Source organism: Nomascus leucogenys, chromosome 3 (assembly GCF_006542625.1).
Source record: "Nomascus leucogenys isolate Asia chromosome 3, Asia_NLE_v1, whole genome shotgun sequence".
Classification (NCBI taxonomy): domain Eukaryota; kingdom Metazoa; phylum Chordata; class Mammalia; order Primates; family Hylobatidae; genus Nomascus; species Nomascus leucogenys.
This window is the reverse complement of record NC_044383.1, coordinates 7,049,092-7,066,713: the sequence shown is the minus strand read 5'-3', so window position 1 is coordinate 7,066,713 and position 17,622 is coordinate 7,049,092. Positions and strand designations below refer to the sequence as shown.

The 17,622-nt window shown below is 46.6% G+C and overlaps 1 protein-coding gene across 4 annotated transcripts in view; it reads right to left on the bottom strand.

The window, feature by feature from the left end:
• Window positions 1-17,622, bottom strand: part of C3H10orf90 (chromosome 3 C10orf90 homolog) — a 253,220-nt gene that overhangs the window by 32,657 nt on the left and 202,941 nt on the right. For 2 of the 4 annotated variants that reach the window (XM_003277783.4, XM_030805479.1), the window contains 3 exons: window positions 8,078-8,368; window positions 4,762-4,946; window positions 2,404-2,581 (listed from right to left, as the gene is read on the bottom strand). In XM_003277783.4, the coding sequence (XP_003277831.2) occupies window positions 2,404-2,581; window positions 4,762-4,946; window positions 8,078-8,368 (654 nt within the window). Of the gene's footprint in view, window positions 1-2,403; window positions 2,582-4,761; window positions 4,947-8,077; window positions 8,369-13,187; window positions 13,585-17,622 lie in introns of those variants that run through there. The other 2 variants (XM_030805470.1, XM_012505627.2) reach the window with 2 other exon arrangements.

Below are 17,622 nucleotides of genomic sequence, written 5' to 3'. Positions count from 1 at the left end.
TTGGAAATAGGGTCTTTGCAGAGGTAATCAAGTTAAAATGAGGTCAGACTGGATGAGGGTAGCCCTAATCCAACGACTGCTGTCTTTATGAGGAAAGGAAATTTGAACATAGAGACACAGACGCAGGGAAGATGGCCATGTGGAGACAGAGGCAGAGACTGTAATGCCGCATCTCCAAACCAAGGAACATCAGGGACTGCAGGAAGCCGCCAGGAGCAGGGAGGGAGGCTGGACACGGGATTGCCCACTGAGCCTCTGGAAAGTAACCAACCCTGTGGAAACCTCGATTTTGACTTCCAGCCTCCAGAACTGCAAGAAAATACGTTTCTGGGCTTGTTTTGTTTTTGTTTTTGTATTTTGCTTTTTCTGAGACAGGGTCTTGCTCTGTTGCCCAGGCTGGAGTGAAGTGGTGCAATCACGGCTCACTGCAGCCACGACCTAGCGAGGCTCGTGTGATCCTCGCACCTCAGCCTCCCAAATAGCTGGGACTACAGGCATGCATCATCACGCCTGGCCAATTTTTGTACTTTTTGTAGAGACAGGGTTTCTCCATGTTGCCCAGGCTGGTCTTGAACTCCTGGGCTCAAGGGATCCACCCACCTTGGCCTCCCAAAGTGCTGGGATTACAGGCGTGAGCCACTGGGCCCTGCCAGTTCTTGATCTTTTTAGCCCCCGTGTTTGGTGATTTCTCACAGCAGCCCTAGGAAATCAGTGCAGATGGCAGAGGCCACACTGCCTCTGGCGCTTGGGATGATGGTGTCCCAGAACACTTGTGGCCGGCAGAATGGCACAGCCGGGAGGTGCTGGCCCAGGAGAGGAGAAGCCCAGCGCGGCACCACACTGAACAGGTTCCCTAAGGTCTCTGGGTCTCTGTTTCTTCCCAAAGTGAAGGGACCTGACTGAAAAGGAAGCCCTCAGTGCCATTTTGTGTGTGTACATGAGTCTTGAGCTCTAAAGTGGCATCATTCTATATTTGCTGACCACAAATTTGGTAACCTGACCATGCTCTCAAGTAGCATCTTCAGAACTATTGAGGCTGAGAGGCCCACCCAGCCTGGGCACCATCACCCAACACTGCCCAGGGCCAGTGTAGGCACTGAAGGCCCCAGGGGTCTCCTGGTGCTGGCTTTGGTCCTCACAGCCACTTGAGAAGTCTGTGCCTGAACCCAGTTTTCTCTTTATCGGGCCAGAGACGAAAAAGCTTCCTGGAAACTAGATCCCCACTGAGCCTATATCTGCCAATGGACTTAGAGCACTGGTCAGAGACGCATTTTCCCACGGGGAGCTCTTTGCACATCCCCTTTCGTTAGTATACTGGAAATTGTCATGAGGAGGGAGCAGCAGGTATCTTGGCAAATATTTGGCCACAGGGAAAGATACATTCAAATTCATCCTTCCCCGAGGTCTTTAGACAGCTCCACCAGCAGAGTTCTGGTGGAGGGAAGGAGACTTAGCCTGCCCGTGGACGGGGGAGGTTCACAGGAATTCTATTACAACACCCTTTTCCTCAGTCCCCCAGCCACCCAGAATAAGATCTTGGTAATGTTTGCTAAGCTGCACTTTATTGAACATGGTTATTTCCCCCAAAGACTTTTATTCTGAGTTATACTCATGATTTCATCTCCTAGGGGCCAAAACGTTTTCCTAGGAAGAAAGTTCTCATTCCTCTATCCAAAGGAATAAAACTGGGGTTTCTCCAGGCCTCTAGATTTTAAGATTTGGGTTGGCAGGCACTAAGTATGTGCCCTGGTGTCCCCCATCCTTACCCTCATTTCTTTTTGTTATTCTTGCTAGTTTAATGGTCTGTTTATAAGCTCCAGGAAGAAGGGACTGAGGTCAGTCTTGCTCCCAGCATGGCACCCAGAGAAGGTTCCTGATAACTCCCTCTCCAGTGGGTTAGTAAATGCCCTGCCTCACAGGGTCAGTGTGACACTGGCCTCACAGTGCTGGGAAGCTGGCCATGTATTCTCTGAGCTCACAGCAGGAAAGGGGTTTCAAGATGACGAATGTTGATGTAGACAAGCTGGAGTCAACCTCTCACCCCGAGATCTGTTTTGCAATCTATAAAGGGCAAAGGGGATCTCTTGCAAATATCTATTAGGAGCCAAGAATTTGAACTTGCTACCCTGGCTGCTACAGTGGTGTGGCTTCTGTCCCAGCTGTAATGGTAAATTGGTGTCCCAAGTTGTTTCTGCTGAGCTCAATGCCCATATGTGATCTCTCAAAATGGGCTGGCTCCAAGAACAGGCTTTATGATGCTGAGGGTCAGCCACTTGGAGCCATAACAGGTTCTGCGTATATCAGTGGCATCATTTGGAACCATCACCCCTGAGTGAAGCCTCCAGCTCCAGGAACCCCCTGCCCCTGGTCTTTTCCAGTCTCCACAAGCCACCTGCAGCTTACCACTCAGAGGATGGGGAATCGTGAACTGCTTCTTGCTGGTGCGGATGGGAAGGAGGCTCTGCTTCTGCCTCAGGTCCTCCTTCCGCTGGGCTTTCCTCTGCTGGACCATGTGTTCGAGCTTCTTCAGCCGTTCTTGTGAGCGAGAAATGAAGTGAGGCTTACTAACTTCCAGTGCTTCCTATGCAAAGCAAAGAAAATAGGCTATTTTTAAGAGCAGTGACACAGAAAGGCAACACATCTGTCTGATGTGGCCAAGAAGCCGATGGCAAGCACAGTACTCAGAGGCCAAAGGCCACAGTGCAAAAGTATGTCACAATTTTCTTGCACATCCTTGTGTAAAGAAGGTAACAGGCATGTTGACAACACAGGTCCTGGGGGTCAGGTCTGGCCAGCGCTGAGGCCCCTCCTGCAGCAGGATTGACCGGCAACTGGCATCAAAGCTGGGAGTGCAGAGTGTATTTCTGCCCATTCATCTTTCTACCCTGCTGAGTCATTTGTTCCCAAAAGACAATCCAAGAGCCCTACATTCTGTATTCCAAAGAGACATGAGTGTGGAGGGCATGGAGGTGCTGAGTCACTTGCTTCTGATGCACTTGGAAGCCCCAAGAAGCACAGACACAGATCATCCACTCGGTGTGAAAAACGTGCCCTTTCAGGAGGCACCACAACTGCAGCTAAAGGAAACAGCTTCTCCTCCTGGGTAGAAAGAGCTGGGAGGAAACCTTTGCCTATACAGAAGCTTCTGTGAGCTCCACAAACCATGTCAGAAGTCCCTATGTCTCCACTCCCACCTCCTTGCACTAAGCCAATCACACAGGTCTCCTGAACAAGACTAACTGCCATTCCACTCCGTCCCAGACACTGGGCTTAGGTGCTCGATGTGTATTCATCACCTCGTGGAGTCCCACAACTGTTCAGGAAAGCAGGCATATTTCTTTCCATTTGACAGATGCAAAAACTGAGGCTCATGGTAGTTTGGTAGATCACATGGTAACACCCCATCCACGGGAACCCCATTCTTTTCCTGCACTGCCTTTTATGGTCTTAACTTACTATTCTTTGAGTGTCTCTGCTCAAATTGTCTCCTGAAGTACTACCCATAGCCATTGGCTCAAGTTCCATCTACCCCAGGAATCCCTGTTGAAATGCCCTGTTGAGCCAGAGCATGGTGCTTCACCGATGGGCTTGAGCAACAGTGAGTCACACGTTTACCCCTGTGCTAGGCTGTGAGCTCCAGGAAGTCATGGGCCATGTCTCATTGACAATGCACCACTCACATAGTAGGAGTCCTGCGTGTATACGCTCAGCAAAGGCTCACTGGGCGTGCTGCCATGACTGAAACATTCCTCTGCCCCCCTTCCTCTTCCGCTGGGAGCTCAGAGTGCCCAGGGGGAAGAAGTGTGGGCTCAGTCTGTATCACATATGTGTCCCTGGCAGCTACGCTGGGGAATAAGTCTTCTTGTCCAGCTCCCCACATGGTGCCAGCCACCAGGAACAGAGAACCACAAGGTACAAGTCACTGGATGTGCTGAAGCTTCAAGAGAGTTCCATGCCTAAAGAGATAACCCCTAGGAACAGCCTGGTGGCTCAGGTTTAGCTGCTGCCTTGGCTGCCCACCCCACCAAGAATGGCCTTAGAGACTTTGGGGGCACCATGAATGCCTCACCCAGGTCCCACCAAGCCCTCTGGGTACAGGAGCCAGCCAGCGGAGCCATCTCCACAACTGCAACTGCAGGGAGGTTTGCAACCTTATTAAGTGCCTTCCAAGAAGGTGTGGCTAGCTGTGCAATACAGTTAGCAGAGGCTTTCTCTGAGGTTGTTTGCCCTCCTAATTTTTATTTCTCCTTATTTTTTAAACTTTATAAAATGTGTGCATACTACATTTTATAAAGCAATTGGGAAAAGATGCCAAACTAAAACCTTCCTATCCTTCCACTCACGACCATGTGACCTTGGGCATCTTCACCTCTCAAAGGCTCAGTGTCCTCATCTGAAGACATTGAGATCTGGAGCCCCTATAGGCTCCTACCTCCTGGGAGTCTTGCATGGATTGGAGGCACTGATGCCTAGGAAGTGACCTGTGGAACGCTGGAGCATCCATCACTGCTGCTGTCACTGTCACTACTGATAGTATTTGATCTTCATTCTAACCTGGAGGAGTCAGTGTCATTATCTCCATTATTCAAACAGTGACAGAGTGGCCCAGAAAGCTTAGGGGACCTGCCCAGTCACACAGCTGCTAAGAAGTGAAATCCAGTTTCCAGCCTCAGAGGTGGAAGTGAGGTTGTGTGCTCACGGACTCCCTAGGAAATCTCTCCCTTTGGCAGGAATCAAACCAGGATACACAGAAGGCCTTACTTGCAAGGTCAAAGATCTTGCAGGCGTTTGCTGAGGCTCAGAACAGTCTTCGGACAGGCCAGGGCTCCCTGCTCCATCGGAGGGTGCTGGTGAGGGTGCTGCTGGGGAGGGCTCAGGCGTGGTGGGGTCCTCACTCTTCTTACATTCCTTTATTTTTACAACCAAGTCACAGCATGTGTAATCTCCTAGGAGAAAAGATTTAGAATCCCATTTAGAGGGCACCAAGTGATTTTCACCTGACTCCTCAATACCATTAGACACAGAAGACAATTTTGAAAATAGAAACGCCAGTGGATTATTAATGGGCCTCATTAAGCTGACAAGATCATGCCTCATCACAGAGCCCCCGGCCGCCCTGGTCACAAGGAAGAGCGTTTGCATTCAGCCAGACTTCAGGACCGGCTAATTATGCCAGGGAGGTATTCCCTAGGCTTCTGATGGTTAGGATGGCTTTGCTCAAATTGAAAAGAAACTTTTCTATTCAGTGCTTCATATTAAGTGTGTCCTGTCCAATTATCACAGTTCGGTTGTTTTGGGACAGTGTATTAATCTACCCAGTGCTTACTACACTGATGATATAAGGACAGGGCACTGGTATTCAATTATAGAGCCCTCCCCTGCACTTGCTGGAGACGACCACTGGCTTTGCATAAGTAATTGGGATGACTTCTCTCTCAAGGCTGGTTTGGGGCTCTTCCTGGGGCCATTTTGACTTTCCTTTGTGGAAAAGGTCAGGAAATGAATGGATCCAACAGCATCTCAGGCAGGACAGTTTCTGATTGATTGGGGATTAATGAGTATTCACTGGACACTTACTGGCCTCAGCTGGCAACACAATGTCCTTCACTCTGTCCTTAGCCCACCCCTCCCATATGAGCCCCACTACTTGCCTCACTGCACCTTCCCCTCAACACAGCGCCCTGCAACCACCCCAGTTCTGAAATGCATGGCAGCCTCTCCCTCACTCCTCACCCACATGCTCGCCTATCTCCATAAAGCCCCTTTGATTCTTCTGCCCAGTAGACTCCCACCCTCCAGGATGAGTCCAAACCTTCCAAAAGCCTCCCTCCCCTTCCCAAGGCACGACCCATCCCTGCCTCTGCTACGTCACCCCAGGGAACACACATCGCTCATTCAGCAGCATCCATCACCAGGTGGGGTTGGAAGATGATGTTTTCATCCCACAAGCCTATGACTCCTTCGAGGGCTGGACCATATCATATCCACCCTGCATCTCTCCACAGCACCAGGTACCCAAAAGGAGCTCATTCTGTGAGGAGTGGAGAGGTGGCCTTCTGGAGGCTCAGCTGTCCATGGGATGCATCTCCACGATTACAACGACTACAACAACTACAACTCACCATTTATGCCTGGGTCCTCCCTCTCCTGGGTCAGCTGTCCAACCTCTTTTCAAAACCCACCCACAGTTCCTATTACCTACAAGCCCAAGCCAGCTGGACTTTTCATGGCTGTTCATGGTAGATGTCCCACCTGCAGCTGTCGCTTTGGAGTCTCTACCAACAGCACACCACTTAGAAGGTTTCCAGTCATGCTCTTTCATTTTTCTGAGCATTTGCTCTGGTTCCTTCTGGAAAAGAGCGACCACTCTGCCCCACCCATCCCCTGTCTCCCGCTGCCCCTTCAGGCCTAACACTAGCCCCAACCCCCATCCTGTGGAGTTAATCTCGCCTCTGCCACACTGTTTCCATGTCTTCTTATGAGCATGTTTTCTAGTTCACCCTGCGCACAGGGATGGAAGCCACAATTTCTCTGCCTCCTTCTCCACCATTCTCCCCAGCACCAGAACCAGAAACCCAAGGGCCAGCCCTAACACTCCCACTTCTGCACTGCTCAAAGACCCATCCCTGGATCCTGAGCATCTCTGCAGCCACGGCCCCTCCTGCACAGTGACTCCACGCTCTCCTTGCCGGCTGGGCCTCAGCCCCCAGCCACACTCCTCTCCCATCTGTCCTCCACATTGCGCACGAGGCAGTAGTTTCCTCTCGAGCAAATCTAATTATGTCTCTTCCTCTTCAAAGGCTTGGCTCTGCCTTCAATCCAGACTTCCTAAGTGGGTTTAGAAAGGCCTTCCAACCTGACGCACGTGACCCCTGCAGACTCACACCAGCCACTGCCACCCCCACAACCCTTGCGCCCTGGCCCGACCCTCTGCAGGTCCCCAAATCAACTATGTTCTTCCTGTCCCAGCTCCTTGCATCATGTGTGCCTTTCCCTTAGCCTGCAATGCTCTTTGCCCTCAGGTCTGATTTGAAAACGTCAAATATACTTTCAAGCTCCTGCTCAAATCACTTCCTTGGCAAAGATGCCTCTGCACAGACCCTCCTCGGAGTGTCAGGGGCCGCCCTCGGCTTCCCCATGGCCCACCACACAGACATGGCTATGCTGCTGACCGTTTCCTGTACCAACTGAGAGCCTAGAGGGCAGGGGATATAAAGCACAGTGTCTAGCATACAGTAGGTGCTTAATAAATGCTTCTCTAAACGATTAATGAATGAGAAGCTAGGGATTAACTTGGGTTCCAAGTGAAATTACTTTTATTACTTTTATAATTGCCATAACCAATTTAAATTTTACAACCCAAGCTGATATCTTTCTTTCTGTCCTTTTCCATAGTTCTTTGAGAACAACTTTCGAATGATAGGAAATGTAAATTTTTTCTGCTGACATAACCGGGCGCCACAGGACATTTTTCCAATATGTTCTTGTGTCCTTTCTATAACATTGTTTGTTGCACCATTTAGTAGTGGTCAGCAACTTGATCCCCAGAGAAATGATGCCTGTGTTCTAATTCTTGGTTTCTTCCTCTGTGGGAGGCTGAGTTTGGGACCTATCTTTTGGGCACGTGAGTTCCAGTGTCTCATGCTTGTTAAGTGCTGGAGACCTGTGGGAGCCTCGCCCCTTAGTCATTATATCCCTGCTAGTTAGTCACAGGGCCACAGGCAGCCCAGCAGACCTGCTGCCTTCAGAGCAGCCACACACACCTGCATCTCCAACCTTCCTTAGCTGAGCCTGGGAATCTGCTGTGCACCTGGGTGTGGTCTTCTCTCAGCCTCAAGGGGGTACTGGCCTTGCACACAGTGGGCTTGAAAATCCCTGACCCACATAGGGCTACCTCCTGGGTGCTTGGGAGGTTCTTACTTGGCAACCATTTGTCCCTTCTCTGCTCTCCCAGTTGGAGAAGGGGAGGCTTCATCAGGTGAACGGTGACAGTATGCACGAAGTCCAGGTAGGCAATCAACAACTTTTTATCGAATGTCAAGACAGAACGATGTCATCCACTGCCTTCGCTCCTTACCTTTGGGGAACTTGCTTTCTATCTGAACACCATTATCTTCCTGCAGAGATGCACATACATCTCGTAAGGGGCAAAGAAACCCAGGAAAAAGGATTCTGGGTTTCAGGAAGCTTTGATGTCGTCTCTCTGTGGGCTCAGAAAGGTCTCTAGACAGACAGTCATTGCTTGGAGAGCTATCCCCAATGGGAAGGAAATGTCTAGTGGGCTTCTGTTCCACTGGAGGAGCAGACACAGTTATGCATACTTCTCCTTGTTGCCTCTTGCTGCATCCAGAAAATACTTTTGTGTGTACTAAAAATAAAATGAGAGTTGTGCTCAAAATCTCTTATGAATCCAATCTAATGTACTGACTTCTATCGCACATGGTGATTTTCTCAGGACAGACTTGGGGGGGAGTACAGCACTGCAAGTTCGGTTAGGAGCACCATCTGTACACAGTGCTGTCTTGGATTGGGCTTCAAAGAGATTGTGCTCAGTGGTGTCCTTAGGAACTCATATTATATTATCTGCAGTGAGCAATAGAGTGAGTTAGCACCTTGATTCTGGGGCCAGAGTCCTTGAGTTCAAATCCCACCTCTGCTACATTTAAACTTTCCAGCCTCACCTATAAAATTGAGGTGAGGCAATAATATAATGGGCTAATATTAAATTATTTATTATTATATTATTTAGGTATCTGTAATCAGTTTATTTCTATAACAAATTATATCTTTTATATAATTTATATGATTATATTGTATATAACAACATATCTATATTATATAAATCTCAAATATGAAAATTGAGGTAATGTTATAATGAAATAGTAATTTATGTAGAGTGTTTAGCACAGTACCTGATGCACAGTCAGCTTTGAATAAATGTTCATTATGATTACTATTGCGGAAGCATTGGTGCCGTGTTACGTACTATGGCGAATACAGAGATAGGAAACAATTTATCGGGTCAACGTGCATAGCTCTAATAAAGCAGTGGGTTTAAAGACATGTACAACATATTGCTTGTTTCCATGTTGTACTATCAAAAGCCTGGGAACCACCCTATGTCCATTGATAGGGGACTAATTAAATAAATTATGGTACATCCATCCTCTGCAACGGTTAAAAAGAATGAGGCAAATGTTCTTGTGTAGATGTGGGTTAATCTGTAAGATACATTATCTAGTGAACAAAGCAAAATGCAGGACAGTGTGCTTCCCCAGTAAATGCTTTTAGGCTCAGATATCTCTCAAAGGACACAGAAGATGCGGGAGACTGTGTTGTCTCAGGAGAGGGCAATGTAACACTAGGAATTGGGAGTGGAAGACAGGCTTTCTTTTCACCACCCATTTTGTACTCTGATTTTTTTAAACCTCTTTTATTTTGGAATGCCCTATACACTTTTTAAAGAGGTACTCTTTTTAAATAAGGGAGGCACTGCACCACGTTGTCAAACCCCCATGCTGATGCCACCCAAGAGAAATGGCCCCACCATTGCTGCCAGTGGGAATGCGTCCAAGCCTTCCTGTGTGTTGGGACAGAAAAAAAACATATTGGGAATCCCTGGAATAACAAAAGTTATAAGAATATTCTTGCTTGGGAGGCCGAGGCGGGCGGATCACGAGGTCAGGAGATCGAGACCATCCTGGTTAACACGGTGAAACCCTGTCTCTACTAAAAATACACACACACACACACAAGAATATTCTTGCTGTATTTTCTCAAATGTCCTATATATAAAAAGGAATTGAGCTCATGACTACCAACCTCTGTCATCAATTTCTCAGAAGTCTGCAATTTGTTCCATGCCCTCTGTCCTGGAGTCCCCACTGCTCCAGCCAGTGGCAGCAGGCTGTGTGGGGTGGGGCCAGGCTGTGTAGTACAGAGGGAAGAGCAAAAACTCTAGGGCTAGAGGGCCCCCAGAGCACCTTCCTGGCCTTGGGATCCAGCACAGGTGAAGCCACCTGACAGCCATCAATTTTCTTATTCACCAAGAGGGGAAACCCAGCTTTCCATGTTCTTATGCACAAATAAACAAAATGTAGGTCAAAAGTGCCTGCAGGTCCCAGTGTTGGATACATAGAAAGTACCAAAAAGAAAGAAACTGTTATCAGCCTTTGTCATTTCGAGACGTTTGTCTACCCATTGTAAAGTTGGCTTTGCTAAATTGTACAGAAAATATGTTTCCAAACTTTTATTTCAAAACATTGGTTCTGTTTAAGTACAAAATATTACAGACAGAAAAGGTCTGAAAATAGTCATACGTCACTTTCTTTTATTAAAGCTCTCTGACAGAATCAAAAACCAAATTAGTTATCAGGGATGCAGTCTCAATCTGCCAGGTGACATAGATCCATCCTGGAGTTCGATTTTTTAAATTAACGTATTTATTTATAGATTTATAGAGATCAACTGATCAATATTTTAATCTATCTATCTATCATCTATCTATCTATCTCTGGTTTATTGTAAATTTTTATGTGAACGAGCTTGTGTAAGTCAGATGTTCAGGCTGTGACTTGAAAGAGCTAAAGCAACTCAGAGAAAATAGAAGGTAGTTAGTGTACTGGAGAAAAGAAATATGCAGCCAAAGAAGGACTTTTCTGACAACTGATTGATCAGGTCTCATTTCGCGCATTCTGAAACGTACAATCATCAGCTGTGCAGTCACCCTCAGGTGAGCCCTCGCAGGACAAGGCGGCACGTGTGCTCTTCTCCTCCCATGCACTCCACATGTAAGTGGGACTGAGAGTTCTCTGTTCACGCCCAACATGCTAAACTGCATCACCCTACTGAGGACCCACAGCCACTGCAGGATCTAGCCATCTCGAGAGCTGCCTGCCGATGAAGCCACCTATCCCAGGCATTTCCATTCATTGGACGGGTGCTCAAAGCCCCCGTCCTGAGTCTGACACATGGAGAGGGCTAGGCCATCATGAGTGTCCTTTAAATAGAAACATTCCCCATATCCCCTTTTCCCAAATTGGTTGACATACCATAGTGCAATAATCTCACAAACCCTGATTATCCCAGAATTGAGCTATGCAGCAGGAAGTGAACAAAAATCAACCAAAAGATTCTGCCCAACAGTTGTAAATTCCTTCTGTGGAACTCATATCCTTGACTCATAGAAGAGCCCCTTGGGTCATGATGCAATGCCCATTTATGCTTTCCTCAAGTTCATTTTTATTGCAAAATACATTATATTTACAGTGTAAAGATATTAAACAGAGCACCCACAAAGTTACCTCCTAGATTAAGAAGCAGAATATTTCCTGGGCTTCAGATATCTGAGCTACTCTTGGATGGCACCCACCCACATTCTAGGAGACAGGACCACTCACCTCAACTGTGGGTTACTCCACATTCTTTTTGTCTCTAATTTTCCCACCTATGCAGGCACCCTTAACTAATATGTTTTTGTATCAAAATTCTGACTAGCAAGCACAAAGCTAGCTTTTTTTTTTTTTTTTGACAGAGTCTCGTTCTGTCACCAGGTTGGAGTGGCACAATCTTGGCTCACTGCAACCTCTGCCTTCCAGGTTCAAGCAATTCTCCTGCCTCAGCCTCCCGAGTAGCTGGGATTACAGGTGCCCACCACCACACCCAGCTAAGTTTTGTATTTTTAGTGGAGATGGGGTTTTACCATGTTGGCCAGGATGGTCTTGATCTCTTGACCTCGTGATCTGCCCGCCTTGGCCTCCTAAAGTGCTAGGATTACAGGCGTGAGCCGCCATGCCTGGCCGAAAGCTAGCTATTTTAAGGTAAGGACATCATTGTTATCTGTTAGATAAAAGCTTCCAGAGGAGGCTTCAGCAGGTTGGCTGGGCCATAGCTTTCATGTGAGTTTATGGGACATGATTCTGGGGAAGAAAGTAGCAAGGGATGAATGAGTCCTGGACACAAGGGACTGATGATGGTTGGCATCAGGCAGGGCTGGCATGTGTCTGGGCATGCTGGCAGGCAGGAGTAGCATCAGGGGACTGGGCTGGTCTGAATTTTCTGTTCCTGACCTCACCATGTTCAACTGCAGGCCTTAGGGATAAGTTGAAGCAGGACACTCTGCAGTGAAATGTGAGCCCTGTGGAAAGCCATGCAGGGCAGGGACTGGAGGTGGCAGAATCTCAAGGACCTCAATGACACATCATCAAGAACAGCCAAGAAGAGGCATGCATCTGGGCTAGGTGGGGACACCACCAGCCCATGCAGGTCCTTAGGACAATATGAGAAAAAGGTGGGTCTTTTTCGAGACATTTTACCTCCACTGGCCAGAAAATGTCACCTTAAGCCAATCTGATAGAAAAAGATACTTTATTATCTCTCCAAATATTGTACAAATCTTCGATCTTCTTATATGAGCCCCTGTTGAACCAGTGGCTCCCTACACGCCCAGTCTCATAACTGTGGCAATGTTGGCACAGTAGAAAACCAGAAAGCATGAGTGGTTGCTAAGGAGAGAAACCAGTACAACAGCAAGACTGTCAGTCACATCTCAAAGGAAGAGCAAGAAAACTATGAAAAGCAGACACACGAGCTGGGAGGGTACAGCTGCCCAGGGAATTTTAATAGCCCAAGGCAGGTAAATGACATACAGAACTCACATTAGAATCATTTATTTCCACATTAGTTTAAATTGTGTTAAAGCTATTCTGGTATTGAAGATGAAACTTAGCTCTTTAGAACATTCATTCACTCAGGAAGAGAAAGATTGTCTCTGAGGTTTTGAGTCACAGCTCTGTGTAGCCTCCTGCCCTCTTAAAACAGACTTCAACCAACCACTCAACCAAAAAGACCTCTCTGAACAAAGCAGGCCTCCCTGAGTGTAAACCACACATTTCCTCCACATGCTGATGTTCCGGGTGGTGACGTTTTCTCCCCGCAGAATCTGGGCCATCTTACAACCAACTGTGTCTTGAGAGTTCCAGTAACCCAAGCTTGTGTCATTGTCTCTGGGCCATCAACATAAACATCAATTTTTCAACTCAACTGCAGGGTGGCCCTCAGCATCTCCTAAAAGCCTTAATGCTCTTTGCCATGAACCTAAACAGCCCCAGACTGCCTTCTGCCCTCAACACCTTTGCAAAGCTCTCGGGTCTGCATTTGATACATAGCATCTCACCTCTTCCTCTCACCTGGGTTCTCTTCCAGCAAGCTCCATAACTACAACATCTAACTGGAAACCAGGTAAGAGAGATTGGCAGGCTTGGGTGTCTGTTGAACACCCAGTCTGCATGGGTGCCTGCAGGTGAGTTGAGGACTCTCCTTTGCTGTCTCCTTTTGGCAAGTGAGAGGCTGCTGCAGAGGGGAAGGAAGGTGTTCTTCTGCATGTTGCATGCTGCAGAGGTGGGGAAGGCATTCTTCTGCATGTTGTGTCCTGCAGTGGAGGGAAAGGCATTCTTCTGCAGGTTGCATGCTGCAGAGAAGGAGGGAAGGTGATCTTCCGCATGCTGCATACTGCAGGGGGCAAGGCACTCTTCTGCATGTTGTGTCCTGCAGTGGAGGGAAAGGCATTCTTCTGCATGTTACATGCTGCAGAGGAGGAGGGAAGGCATTCTTCTGCATGATGCATGCTAATCCATGGACATGGAGGTCATGAAAGAGGAAGAAAGAGGCAGTAACAATGGGCACTCTAATAGCACAGCTTTTCAAGCAAGTGTTGTTTGCTTTATTCTTTTCCTTTCAAAGGAGAGAGAAAACCCAAAACCACCTCCAATTACAATACGTGGTAGATGAAATAAAAGAAAGTCAAGTTAATTTGTGGCCTTTTAAGAAACAAGAGGTTGAGCATGGTGTCTAACACATGTAATCCCAGCATGTTGGGAGGCAGGAGTATTGCTTGAGTGCAGGAGTTCAAGCCCAGCCTGGGCAATATAGTAAGACCCTAACTCTACTAAAAATTAAAAAACAAACAAAACAAAACAAAAAAACTAGCCAAGCGTGGTGGTATGTGCCTGTGGTCCGAGCTACTCTAGAGGCTGAGATGGGAGGATCACTTGAGCCCAGTAGTTCGAGGCTACAGTGAGCCATGATGGCACCACTTCACTCCAGCCTGGGTGACAGAATGAGACTCTGTCTCAAAAAAAAAAAAAAAAATACAGAAAGGAAGAAAGAAAAGAAAGGAAGAAGAAAAAGAAAAGAAAGAAAAAAAGAAAACAGAACAGAACAAGCCTATTACATGGACAAGACTGGTAGATATTTTCTCTGCTTTTTTTTCTGGTTAAGGCTTCAACTTTTGGCTGCAGGTTAAAACTTTATTTCCTCACGTGGGATCGGGTCTCCATTTGGTATCGCTGTATTTCACCACATCCAGACTTCTGTTTAAAATCAACCGATAATTGTTTCAGCACATTTCTGTTCAATTTCTATGTAGTGGCGTTGCAGCCCAGGAAGGGAGTCAGAAAAGGTAGGAGGAGGCGGACAGCAAATGGGATAAACAGCTCCCGGCAGAGAGGATGGAAGCAGTGAGCTGCGCTACCCACAAAGATGATCCACAGCAAAAGCAGAGCTGGAGCTGGCGCCACTGGGAAGAGGAAGGAGAGAGAAGGAATGGGAATGCCAAGGAGGACAGCCAACCTGAAAATCAACCCGCAGGGATGAAGGGGCAACAGCGGCGCTGGAGGAAGTAGACATGGAGGGGCCTTTCCTCACCAGAAAACCAGACTTCCTACAAATGCCTTTCTAGACAGTAAACAGATTTCTTCTGCTATAAACGTCAACCATTAGAACCTTTTCTCCCTAAAGCAGCAGACCTCAGGGGCAGAGAGGCTGATGACCAAGAAATCAGACTGACTTGTAAACAGTGGTAGTGATATGTGAGAAGAGCCTCCCTTCTCCTGGGAGCTTGGGCAGATGGTCAGGAAGGGAGAACCATATAAGTTGTCAATAGGGTGTCAGGATACTATTATGCAAATTCAGTGATCAGAAGCACCCTGTGTATTCAGAGAAAAAGGAAAAAATCCCAGTATATTCAATGTTATTGTTCTAATGTCAAGTTTCAAGGTACCATGTGGGCAATTGTGCAGGGCAACTCTCATTTGCAGTAAAGACTCACATGCAGTTGCTGCAAAGTAGGAATATATATATCTACCCACACAAAGAATATCTAGAAAGGACTGGATAACTAGCCAGTTCTAGTTATCCATTATTATTGTTATTAGCTAGTTATGATTATTCCAATAATGTCATAAACCTAGAGATTTTCAGGTTGATGAACAGAAGTCTTAAAACGTAACAAAACCATTTGGAAGGCAGAAATAAAACACACACACACACATCTGCACACACTCATGCCTGTTTCCTAATAACAAGATTACTTTGATTACATTGGGAACATGATCAAGAGAAACAAGTTTCAATTAATTATTAGATCACATCTTTCTACCTTCCTTTCAGGAAGTAGAGTCCCAGAATATCAGTTACCCTACAGTCCTTTATCCCCAAAGCATGGCTCAGATTCCGGAAGCACACAGAAAAATAACTTTAAGGTTTTCTTAAAACACTGCTAAAGTTTCCCAAAGTGACCCTTTGAAGTAATAATTATTTTCATTAAGACATTTCCATTTAAAAAATCTTTTTCTACAGTATAAAAGCAATAAATGATCACTGTAAAGAAAACCTGACCTATAGAAAAGTATTAAAAATTAAAATACTGACAATCTGACACTCCCCAAAATGCTCACAGTATTTGTCTCTGGGAGCTACGACATATTTCTAGTACATTAATATAGGAGGTTTTTCCTTCGTTTCTTTCATTTCCACTTTGGATGAAGCTTGTAACTCAAGTGGGTCACCCTCTCTGTCATACTCATACCCACTGACATGTAACAGCACATGTTCATCGAGACATGCCTGTTTGGGAGTGGAGCTGGGGTGGTGGGCTCCTTGCTGTTGATGGTTCTCCTTTCCTGGCGCCTGGCAATTTCAGCAGGCTTTCATGTCTCCTCCCACTCTTGCTTTCCTGGGTACTCTGACAATTACCAAACAGGCAATGCTGCATGTTAAAAATTGGAAGAAAAAAAAATCAAGGTAATCCTCCAGGCATTGAAGGGAACAGCATAGAGGAATGTTGACCGAGGTCCCCACAGAGTGAAATGTCTGCTCAGGACCAGATGGTCATCCCAGAATTACTGGACATGTACTGCATACATGCATGCATGTGTGTGTGTGTCTGTGTGTGCACAGGTGCATAAGTGAAGAAGGGAGGTGGCTTCCATGTCAGACTTTTAACCTACTACTCTCATCTGAGGGTATTGAGCTTTTAGCATTCCAGGGAAGGAAGAAACAAAGTTTTTTTGTGGGTTTCTCCTGCTCCCTCAAATAAATTTTTTGACTTTTCCTCAATTTAACTATTTATTGAGTACCTACTATGTGCCAGGAAATGTTATTGGGCACTTGGGATGCAACAGTGAAAAAACAAAATTTCTGCCCTCATGCCCCCTACATCCAGTGGCCATCATCTCCACATTAGCCCCACATTCCTACAACCACAGCTGCTTCACCTCTGAGCTTGTAGATTAAAGCCTCCTACTCTCTGACTACATCCACTAACTCTTCCAGCTCACAGAATGCTACTCTGTTCATGCCTTTTACTCAGAATCACTGAGCCCTCAAGTCCCCACCACCTCTGTTGTCAGATACAACTGGTTGCCTAACCAATATCCATTTTTGGTTTTTTGTTTTAACTTCAAAAACCCCCATTTTGTTCAAGATGGCAATGGTCCTAGCTAAAAACATTTTGGCATCATAGGCCACTGCTCTGGCCAGTGAGATATAGGTAGAAAAAGTCCTTTGGGAGAACTGAGCAGGTCTTGAGAGGAGACGGTCCACACAGTATTTAGTGTGGATGTGGATGTGATGGCCGGAGTCCTGGCAACTACTTTATGAGCATAATAATGAGAGCCACACCTAAAGGAAATAGAAAGGAAGGAGTCAGGTTCCAAAGCCATACCCTCCCCTAGGCTGCCCACCTCTGGATTTTTTTTTTTTTTTTACAATAGATACACTCTTACATTTTTAAGCCACTGCTTTGTGAGTATCTAGTTACTCAGAGTTAAACACTAGTCCTAATTGATCTATCAAGGTATAAGAGTAGATAGATACGTGGTAGCATATAGCACAATCACATGGCATGTTTCTTAAAACTTAGACTGCTGGACCCACTCTGGGGTTTCCAATTTAGTATATCAGAAGTGAGCCCCAGAAATGTTCATTTCTGAGTTCCAAAGTGATGCTGATGCTACTGCTCCAGGAACCATACTTTGAGACCCACATGGTTAGGTTTCATTGCAGTGAAGAAACAAAGAACAAAAGCAAGCAGATTTTGGTGGTGCAGTGCCTTGCTACTAAAAATGTAGTACACAAACCAGTAGCATTGACCATGCCCAGGAACTTGCTAGACACACAGAATCCGAGACCTCACCTCAGAGCCACTGAATCCGAATCTGCATTGTAACCAGTTCCCAAGTGGTTCACATGCATGTCCACTTCTGAGGAGCAGGACCTGTTACATGGCCTGTGCAAGCCCGGGGGTCTCTGCCCATCACGGTCATTCAGGAAGGTCAAGGAGGC